The sequence below is a fragment of the Euphorbia lathyris genome, chromosome 8 (genome assembly GCF_963576675.1).
Source record: "Euphorbia lathyris chromosome 8, ddEupLath1.1, whole genome shotgun sequence".
Taxonomy (NCBI): domain Eukaryota; kingdom Viridiplantae; phylum Streptophyta; class Magnoliopsida; order Malpighiales; family Euphorbiaceae; genus Euphorbia; species Euphorbia lathyris.
In genome coordinates, this window is record NC_088917.1 from 29,571,868 (window position 1) to 29,583,035 (window position 11,168).

The following is an 11,168-nucleotide window of genomic DNA, read 5'->3' on the forward strand; positions in this document are numbered from 1 at the left end:
AGTATGTTAGAGAAATGTGTAAAAAAAATTATGTTAAATATTAGATATATATGTTTGAAATAGGTTAAATGTTTGAAATAGGTTAGAAATATGATAAAAAATGTTAAATGTGTTATATGATAGAAATGTATGATTTATGATAAATGTTAAAAATGTTTGAATCATATGAAATTTTAGAAATGTAATTTTTATTCTATGTAATAAGTATTAATACATTGGTTATTTTCTATATATTTACTTAATAATACCATCTTTATTTTTTTTCCATGGTGGTGCATAATAGAAGAAATCTTCTATAGAAAAAAAGGTATGTAATTATTTATTTATTTGAAGTGATATGTATTAAATATGTTAATATTGGAGATTAAAATAATTAAATGAAAATACTATAAATATGTTAGAGAAATGTGTAAAAAAACTATGTTAAATATTAATATATATGTTACATGTTATAAATATGTTAAATGTTTGAAATAGGTTAGAAATATGATAAAATGTTAAAATTATGTTAAATGTGTTATATGATAGAAATGTATAATTTATGATAAATGTTTGAATTATTTTAAATTTTAGAAATGTTTGAAATAATTTTTTTTATCTAAATGTTAGAATTATGTTAAATGTTAGAAAGACGATAAAATATACGAATTACGATAAATGTTAGAAATGTTAGAATTATGTTAAATGTTAGAAATATTGGAATTTGTTTAAATGCGAATTTTGTTTGTAGAAGTATGAATTATGAATTAAAATAGAATTTTTATGTAGAATTAGTCATTATAAATTAAAATAAGAATTTTGCATATAGAAAATATGAACTACTTTAATAAGAATTTTGTAGGGTAAAAATGTTTAATTAATATATAGGACTTAAAATGTAAATTGTTGGAAAACAAATAGAGTTTAAAAATGTATATAGAAGTAGTAACTATGAACTAAAATAAAAAATTTTGTATATACAATTATTAATTATGAACTACTTTAATAAGAATTATGTATGTAAAGTCTTAATTATGAACTTAAATAGATTACATGTGTGTTTGAACAAAGTAAGTTAATGATATTTAGTAGAATTAGTAAGTTTATGAACCAAAATGACTAAAATAGCCCAACGTTGATTATATATGTTGATTAAATAAATGCTTCTAATATGTCCCATACTAGTAATTTTGATAAGTGAACTATTAAATAATTTTTATATGTAGGTACTATATAATGGCATGATATATTAATTATATCGTAAGTTGGGGCGGGAATATGAATTTTAGTGGTTGTGATTTTGAATATAATTGGTCTACCACATCCGCAAAGAGTAAACGACTGAAGTTTAGAAATAAACCATCATTTGGCGAACTTGTATCTAATCTCGAAAGAGCGATTGAGTTAGATAGTAGTATGACGTTAACACGAATCGTGTACAAATTTCCTATCTACGGGGATGATTCATTGTCATTTTCTCATATGATTATATCAAATGACGATGATGTTGACTTCATTTACGATAACTTGAGCAACGTACCAACATATCGTACGGTAGAATTATATCTTGAAGTTGAAACAGCAACAAACAATGCAACGATATCAAATATGCTTCCTGTATACAATGAGTTTGTCAATACCCAGACAGGTTATGGAAATACATGGAACATTGAAGGGCCATCAATAGCTACAACAAGCTTTCATCCCCCATCGAATTTTAATTCGGTAGATTTTGCCAACCAAGTGGTGTGTTTGACATATTTCTAACATTTAACATAATTCTAACATTTAACATACATCTTAACTCGTACATTTTATCTTCTTTCTAACATTTAAACATAATTCTAACATTTAGATAAAAAATAATAAAAAAATTATTTCAAACATTTCAAAAATTTAAAATAATTCACACATTTATCATAAATCATACATTTCTATCATATAACACATCTAACATAATGTTAACATTTTATCATATTTCTAACCTATTTCAAACATTTAACATATTTATAACATATATATCTAATATTAAACATAGTTTTTTTTACACATTTCTCTAACATATTTAAAGGTTTTTCATTTAATTAATTTAATTTCCAATATTAACATATTTAATACATATGAAATAAATAAATAATTACATACCTTTTTTTCTTTAGTAGATTTCTTCTATTATGCACCAACATGAAAAAAATAAAATTAAGTAAATATATAGAAAATAACCAATGTATTAATACTAATTACATATAAAAAAAATTACATTGCTTAACCATACCTTTAATTTTTTTGAACTCTTTAAATAGGGTGAAAGATAATCTTGTGAATTGTGAGAGATTAAAAGAGAAAATAAAATATTTAAGGGGTTAGTGGAGTGGAAAAAAAATAATAAGAAGAAAGGGAATAGAAGAAGAGAAGATTGAAGAAGAAGTGTGAGAAACACTATAAGAAAACTGGGTATCAGTGAGAAAAAGTTAATGAGAATAAAAAATATTCTCATCAAAATCATAATTTTAATAAATTTAATGAGAATAAACTATCTGTTTTATTATTAATGATAAAATAATTCATTTATTAAATTTTATTTATTTTATTCTCATTAATATCAATTTCTTACCAATTTATTAGATTTCATTTTTCATTATTCTTATTATTGTATTTAACTATAATATTAATAAGATATCTAATTCTCACTATTTGTTCTAAAAAAAATACCAAACAAAAGTGTTTCCCTCCCCCAAATATTAAGTTACCGCCACTCTCCAAATAATCCCTCCAAAAAAAATTTGCCCCAAATAAAAATATTAGACAAAACCCTACTTGCCCCAAATCAAACGCGCAAACATTTCACAAAGCTAAAATCAAATCTCACGATGAAATTCATATCGACCTAACATCTCGACTCCTCTCCTAATTGCAACTACTTCTCTATGCGATTCTGGATCTTCACTGTAAGTTCTTCTCTTGGACCTATAACCATCCATTTTATATCTTGGTTGTTTATTGTTTCTTGTATTTACAGGTGTTCATTGTTTCAAACGCTTATGCTCTTTCTTTCTCATTGTTCTTGGGCTGATTGAAATTGAATAGATAACCTAAAGGTAAAATCTCTAATTAAAATTTAGATGTTGTTCTGAATGCACAATTCCTGGTTCAGATTGTAACTTTTACTATAGTCCCAATGATAATAGGGGATTTATGCTTGAGTAGGGATTGTTGAATCGATTATTGATAATTTCTTGATGGGATTTATACTTGACAGAGATTTATACTTAAGCAGGGTTACTGATACCCAGTTCTATTTTGCAGGACCGGAAGACAATCTACCAGATATCTCAACTTGTCAAGGCAAGACATTGGTGGAGAATATATCACTAAAGGTTTTATTAATTCCTCCTAATCCCTAATTTGCTTCACTTTCTTCTATAACGTCCTTTATTGATTATTCTTTACATTATATGGAACTTGCAAGATTAAAGTTTAAGACTGTCCAATAAAATTCAATGAAAGGATTACCCAGACAATTCTGTTTACAGCTGAACCATTTTTGTTTATGGTATTGGGTTACCAATTCAGTAACCAACTATTTGTCCTGCTCTGTTTTATTAATTTTAAGAGTTATTTAAATAAGAAAAATAAATGGAAATGAGGGGTTGAAGGGATAAATGGGTGAATAATGAGAGAGGGGAGTGAAATAATTAAATTTAAATAGAGAAGTGGGGGGGGGGGGGCATGAAAGATGAGGGAATGGTGAAAAAAAATGAACTATACATTCACGGTTTCGTGAATGTATAGTCTTCACTGCTCCCATGATGGGAGCAGTGAAATTACCACCCTTATTCCACCGAATATATTCGGTGGAATAAGGGCAGAGTGTGGTCTTATCCACACTCTGCCCAAAGGGTTTAGAGATCGGAAGGCTAGCTTTCGGTCTCTATTTTTTTAAAATAAAAAATAGAAACCTGAAGGTAGCCTTCTGGTTTCTATTTTTTATTTAAAAAAATGAGAAACCGGAAGCTAGCCTTCCGGTTTCTTGCAAAATGAAACCGGAAGGCTGGCTTCCGGTTTCGCTCCCGGTTAAACCAGCCCCACAGTGGGTATAAAGTTTAACCGGGCCCTTCATATGGTTAATTTTTCATTATAAGCCCCATTTTGGAGCAAAATCCGTTATAATGTATATAATATCTTCTTAGTATGTTATAATGCATTTTTAGTATATAATGCAATATATAATATAATATATAATCAACCTTGTTAATTTTAGTATATAATGAAGCTTGTTATAATATAATTTTAGTATGTAATGTAATATGATTGAGTTTGATTGTTAATTTGCAGGATAAAATGCGGCTACTTTGAAAAATGGTGTTTGATGAGCTCTGCTAATAGAATAAACATGCGAAGGAGGAAAATCAAAAGTTGAGAACAAATGGAGAACACATAGTTAGGGATGATGTTATCTACTAGCAATTCCTCATCCAAAACCAATTTGATAAAAATCATGAAATGAAGAAGAGTTTGAAGACCGTGAAAAACAGACAATGTTACTTGTATTGCTTATCATCACATGTCACATGATCCACTTTATGTTCATTATATAAGGCAAAAGTAATGAACATATCCCACAAACATATGTCCAGTTGCATATTCATCAAATTACACACGCCAAAACAACAAAAAGTTAACTACATTCTGTCCACGGCCCCCCAAGTAGATAAAACAAAACAATATTCCACAAGCATATCCAATAAAACTTCAGGGAACATATCATATGCAATTGGACCAAACACCGATAGTTTTTTTAATTCCTTTAGAACCACCATAAACATATATAATACATTCAAAAAGTAAAAGCAACTTAAAATCAATACCAATAAAGACAAAACTCATCATTAAAATCATTTTCCCCAATGTTCACAGTATCCCTAATTTATTTTCATAAATATAGCATGTTCACGCATAAATCCGAATTCTAAAACATAAAACCTAGATTATGTGAGCATGGAAACCAAACACATACAAAAAAAACACATCTTTAAAAATCACTTGCTTTCGATTTGTACCTCCAATTTAAATTTGCGATTGTGTGATCATGAACTTCCCACAATCTTATCTCTTGCGAGTATGAACTTGTGATTCTAAAATTCTCTCTTGCGATTATTAGTCGTCCACTGGTGCAACTGAAGATCAAACAAAGGCAAAGTCCAATGGATTTTATTGAGAGAAGAAGGGGAGGGGCATTTCAGCCGGCTAGATGCAACTGAGGGTGATTTAGGTTTTATGGATTTTTTCCTTTTTATATTTGTGTGCCACATGTTCTTATCTTTTATTACAATTAAAAATACTTTAATGATGTGTAATTTTTTAATTGGTGGTGTAATGACGAGACTAATGGAGTTATGCCAAATAAGCTAGCCATTTAAATAAGGATATATTTATCTATTGCTAACAAGTATCAGGATAAATTTGCGTGTTTATTTAATATAGAGGCAAATTTGTTCCAATTAAAAATAACATGAGCAAATATGTGTATTAACCTTTTAATAGTCGAACAAACACTTTTATGGTAATGTATGGAAATATGAGATCAATTCAAAATAATATATATATATATATATATATGAAATTGAGTTGTTATTGTAACGTCCGTGTCCGTAAATTTTATTTTCGGTGTTAGATTTATCATATACTTTAAATGATTATTGAATTGATTTAGTATTATAGAGATGGTTTAGAATCTAATTGATGTGTTTAAGTATAAATTCAAAGTTGGGAGTGAATTTTAAAATAAATTAGGAGGACTAATATTTTCAATTAGAATACATAGATAATTGAATACACTTGTGTAGACATGTAGGAATATTTATTATGGAGATCAAATTCATATATGACTATATTTCATTTTAAGGTATGATTAAGGAAATAATTAGACAAGTAATAAAGTTAGTGGAATACTTAATATTATATATAAGTTGAATGGTAATAATTTATTATCTACTTAAAACAAATTATGTGTAATATATGATACATGTCATTTTGATGAATTCAAAGCCTATGAGTTGGCATCTTGCATGTCTATAATAGTTGCATGTTTGACACATGTAATTAGTTTAATAAATATGTTTATTTATGAAATTAGTTAAAATACTTAAATATTTCATGTTTGACACATGTAATTACACTAGTACAGAAATGTTTACTTGTGTCACACTTTTTCATGTTGTTGTGTCGCACTTTTGTGCGACACAACAGGGGTGCGACACAAGAACTTTGCATCGCTCTTGAGAGCGACACAAGCTACTCATCTGTTGTGTCGCACTTATCAAGCGCGCGATACAATAGAGCGATAACTCTTGTGACGCGCTTATAGAGTGCGCGACACAACATATGATAATTCTTGTGACGCGCTCCAAAGGTGCGCGACACAAGCTCCCTGATTAATCTGGTACACTTTGTATCGCTCCTTCCTCACGCGCGATGCAAAATATTGATATTTTTTAAAAATATATATATTTTTTTTTGGATTGAATGGAGCTCTAATATTGGACTATAATCAAGCATAAATATTACCACAATAATCCGACGTAATTGTAGGCAAAATGTTTTTCGTTGAAATAGGGAAACTGTAATGAATGTTGAACCAACTAATAAATTAATAGCAGTGCACAATGTAATGATCTTTTTTTTTTCAATGACATAGTCAAATAAAAACTTTTCATCGAAAATCAAATAAGCAGACAAGCACATGAAGTAACTAGAGATATTAACCAGGGACATACCATCAGAAGATTGCCAATGTTTTCCTCTGAATTCATCCAAGGTTGAAATGCAAATGGTTTTGTTAATTGTACAGACTTTGGTGGAAGCGTGCTCAAAGAGTCTGAAACACAATAAAAAGTTACAACTAAATACAAGAGACTGATAGACTGATGCAGAGATATGTACAAAAATCATGATCTACCAAACAGCGATAAAGAGAAATAATTAGTGATTATGAGTGATTACAGAGAGCTAATATTTGGAACCAAATGCACAGAAATTATGAGTGATTGCTAAAATTACGAGTGATATTTGGAACCAAATGCATAGAGTCTTTAAAGATAACCCTTTTGTCGAAGTAAGCATACAAAAATATATTGGATGTAATAGTATTTGACAACGGCCTTGTTGCAAATAGCTGAATAAGGAGAGGCATATTTTGTTGCATACTAAAAGCTTATGTTTGAAAAGTAATTGGTGAAGAGAAAGTGAGATTTTGCTCCACGGTTGCTTGGCAAGTTTACTCTTCCGGTAAAGCGTATTCGATGCCAACATGTGACCCAACTATTATATTTTCTAGGTTTGGTCCATCCAACATCTCTAAACCACCTGACCATATAGTTTATCAACACCACCAACCAATTAAACATTTTCTTAATACCAGATGAAAAACTTACCAGAAGAATAAAGAGGATGATTAGACCATTCTTTTGAAATCCCCAATGCATGTCCAACCTGATCAATCAAAGAGGATAATCTGAAATTAATACATTACATGTAAGTAAATGAACTTATTATAGCACATAGACTTTAATTGCATACTGACTAACCTTTCCAGGAGCAGCAAGAAGAACAGGCTTCTCAGTTTTCTAACCTCTTCGTTGCTGAATGGTATTTAACCCTGTAATTAAGCTAAGATGAGATTGAGATATCAAATTAATGACCACCACAACTCCAACTTAGCAGCTGATACTTTATCTTCAACAAGTTTATTTGACCAGATAGTGTGGCTTTTGGGTAATATCATGCCATGTCCTACTCTACTAGTAAGTTTATTTGACTTATGGTTTGCACTCCCAATTTCATCCAATATTTCCATCTTCGGATGTATGCTGAAATTATTACATGTCAAAGTAATGAATTAATTGTTGACTCCATAATATATAAAATTCATTGAAAGGCATGGTGTTCTTTTCCTTCGAGACAAGGATGAAGGCTAACTACATTCATCACTCTATGGAAGGCAAAACTTTTACAGCCAAATCACAAACACAAACACAATGGCAAGCAGTTGTTAATGAATGGTACTTAAATATACCAGTAATGGGAGCACAAGATCGAATCAAAACAGCAGCCCCAACTCCCTCCTTGTCTGCAACAACATTCAACATTGTATGCAGACCATAACAAAGATAAACATAGGCATGCCCTCATGCTCCAAACTATAAACACATGATCAAAATTAGACCTATCTATATGATCATAAAATCAACCATAAAAGTATCTTACAACTGGAGCTGTTCTTGGAGTAATTCCAAGTCTACCATGGCAGGCTGAATCATTTGGTTTGTAAGCTTCAACATGTCCAATTATCCATAATCATAAAATGCATGAAAATTTCAAATTAACTACTAACTCTTCTATAAGTTCAGTACGACCAAAATATTTATATAAGTCATGTAGAAGTACAAACCTCCTGTATCAAAAGGGAACTTGAGTGCTCTTGTACCGCTTTATGCGAAACATCAGAGCCAAGCAAGTTAAAACTACACCAACATTGGGATGATGAGAGCCTACATCGAATGAGAAACTATAGAATTGATTGATATATTACCCAAAAATCTACTCTAGATTTTTCCATGTTACTTGAAATTACAAAGAAAACTTCAAAGTAACCCACCAAAAAGTTGCTCTGCTTTATTCAATGCCTTCGTCAATGTTTCCTCTGCATCATTAAATTTCCTGAAATAAATCTTATTAACATGAAAATGGAATCAGATAAAGCAATTAGCAGAAATGACCAATAAAAGATAATCCAATCTAAGCAAAGCAAAAGATTTAAACTTAGCAAAGCAAAAGATTTATCATCATATAGCAATTCTAGTTTTCATCTATGACCACCTAAGGTTGAGTGCACAAGCTCATTTGTTAATACAATTCTAGTCTAGCAATCAAAAGAGAAACATACACCAGAAAAGAAAAGAAACTGGACAATTAAAAAAAAACAGTGGGGGCCATAAGAGAGATTTCCAAATTATTACATATTTAGTATTCTCCATTGAACAAAAAGTCCAAGCAGATAAGCAATCATGATCCCAATAGTGATAGAGAGCTACATAAAAAAATATAACCTACTCATCAACTATGGAAGTGATAAAATTTGGATAACCATATCAAAAATTACCTGCTAGTTATGTCGCATGGAAACGGAAACGGACAAACCATATTTGTAAGGAAACATGGAGAAAACTTGCAAAAATTAAAAAATACAATTTATATTTATAAATTTTAAAATCATTTGTGACTTTTTTATATATAAAATAGGAAAAATTACATATAAGTTACATAATAAGAAAGAAAAAGAAAAGTTCTTTTTGAAGGAAATAAGCTATAAAAAGAAATATGGATCTAATGCAAATCTAATGTGATTCAAACATGAGGATTTGGAGATTTGACAATGTGATTCTCCTTCTAAAATTGCATTGTATTTTAAGAGATGAGTTCTCAATTTTTAAAAACCAAGTTTCCAATTTTCTCAAATTACAGAAACAAAAATTTAGGAGAGTTTCGGACACCAAACATTTCTGAAGTGGAAACTCTTCAAAATCAAGGTTCCAGTGTGACAGAGCCAGCTAGTTCACTATGATAATAATAATAATAAGCCTAGAAACAAAACCAACCTGATTAACAGAGCCCAAAGCTCCTCTCAGGTTTTGAGGTGCTATTTCTGCTATATAAACAGGCATCTGCAGATTACAAAAAAGACAGGTCCAGTAAGTATAACATGGCACAAATTTCCTAATTAAACAATCAAGAAATCCTCAAAAATTACCGTGTATGATATGATTCCAACACCAAAACCTTCCCATGTAGAGAAAAGAAGTATCCTACAAAAAGACTAGCCCTTAGGTATAATTAACATCGTAATGTAAGAAATTTATATAACCCTAGAATCATTCAGAACATAAATGCTTTATCACTCACATTCCATAATGAACCAAATAACGAATACTGATCCAGAATTCAAAAGCATTAGAAATCAAACCCAATCAAAACAAGCTAATAGAATCAGCATTCACATTCCATAATGAACCAAATAACGAATACTGATCCAGAATTCAAAAGCATTAGAAATCAAACCCAATCAAAACAAGCTAATAGAATCAGCATCACAAAGAAATTAACGAATACTGATCCAGAATTCAAAAGCATTAGAAATCAAACCCAATCAAAACAAGCTAATAGAATCAGCATCACAAAGATATTGTATTACCTCTGGTAAAGTAAGTCCGAGATCCTCAGTGATGACGGTTTGGGTTGGCGAAGAGTAACCAGACTGCTCAAGAAGAGAAAAAATCAATCATCTAAGTTGAAAAGGAACAAAGAAGAAGAGGTAAGATCAATTAGCGTTACGGAGCTTTAGGTGAAACAAGCAAAGAAAAAAATCAATCATGCTCTATTTAACTTGCTTGAATTGCTTCAGCTTCCAATTAAAGTTCGAAACCCCCAAAAAATCAAATAAACAGTGAATTGAGAGAAGGAGATAGTAATCGTACAGTGAATTGAGAGAAGGAGATAGTAATCGTACATGAAACCGAATTGAATAGCTTGCAATTAGCATAGCTTGCACATAAGATTCATCGACTCATAAAGTTGCAGAAAACCAATTCAAAAACGAAATTGATGTAAGGTGTGAAGAAGATTAGGAAGAACGGTGCGAGGTGGAGGTGGCGGTGCAAGGTGGAGGTGGCGGTGTGCGGGGTGGAGGTTGGCGGCAATGGAGTGGAGTGGGTGGAGATAAAATAAAACCCTATAAAATGGGTTGGCGGCGAATGGAAGCAGAGATGGGTAAAGCAAAGTGAATGAATTAACAAAAGAAAAGAGTTATTAATTGTGTAAAAGGTTTGATATTATTTACTGTAATTAGTGAATGGTTGACAAGAAATAAAATGGGTTTAGATGGTTAAGACATTAAATGGTATTTTAACCGGTTAAAGGTTCGATCCTTTATATTTATATTTTAAGTATATATTTTTCAGTTTATTTTATTTTTAATTAATTTATATGGGATAAATTTTTAAGTTTATATATATGTATAGGCTATTTGATATTCATATATTTTTTTAATTCTTTAGTATTTTAAGAAATATGAAGAAAAAATAATTATATTCAAATAGTAATTCGTATTAGTTGTGTCGCACTTTTAAAAAAGA

General features: G+C 30.1%; 1 protein-coding gene across 17 annotated transcripts; it reads right to left on the reverse strand.

The window, feature by feature from the left end:
* Positions 1-1,070: 1,070 nt before the first annotated feature.
* LOC136203381 (uncharacterized) lies at positions 1,071-10,793 on the reverse strand. Of its 17 annotated transcripts, XM_065994516.1 has the most exons (13): positions 10,512-10,793; positions 10,229-10,291; positions 9,788-9,842; positions 9,636-9,701; positions 8,997-9,067; positions 8,636-8,697; positions 8,429-8,528; positions 7,566-7,636; positions 7,413-7,470; positions 6,756-6,856; positions 5,040-5,156; positions 2,125-2,148; positions 1,073-1,594 (listed from the first exon to the last, which is right to left on the reverse strand). In XM_065994516.1, exons 1-7 carry the CDS (start codon positions 10,574-10,576, stop codon positions 8,437-8,439), a joined length of 474 nt encoding a protein of 157 aa, XP_065850588.1. In that variant the 5' UTR covers positions 10,577-10,793; the 3' UTR covers positions 1,073-1,594; positions 2,125-2,148; positions 5,040-5,156; positions 6,756-6,856; positions 7,413-7,470; positions 7,566-7,636; positions 8,429-8,436. The 17 variants fall into 17 exon arrangements, with proteins under 17 accessions (XP_065850589.1, XP_065850588.1, XP_065850594.1 ...); XM_065994517.1 differs by lacking the exon at positions 5,040-5,156 and having other exon boundaries at positions 1,071-1,594; XM_065994522.1 differs by lacking the exons at positions 1,073-1,594; positions 2,125-2,148 and adding an exon at positions 8,245-8,309 and having other exon boundaries at positions 4,421-6,856; positions 8,429-8,501.
* Between the last annotated feature and the right edge of the window lie 375 nt (positions 10,794-11,168).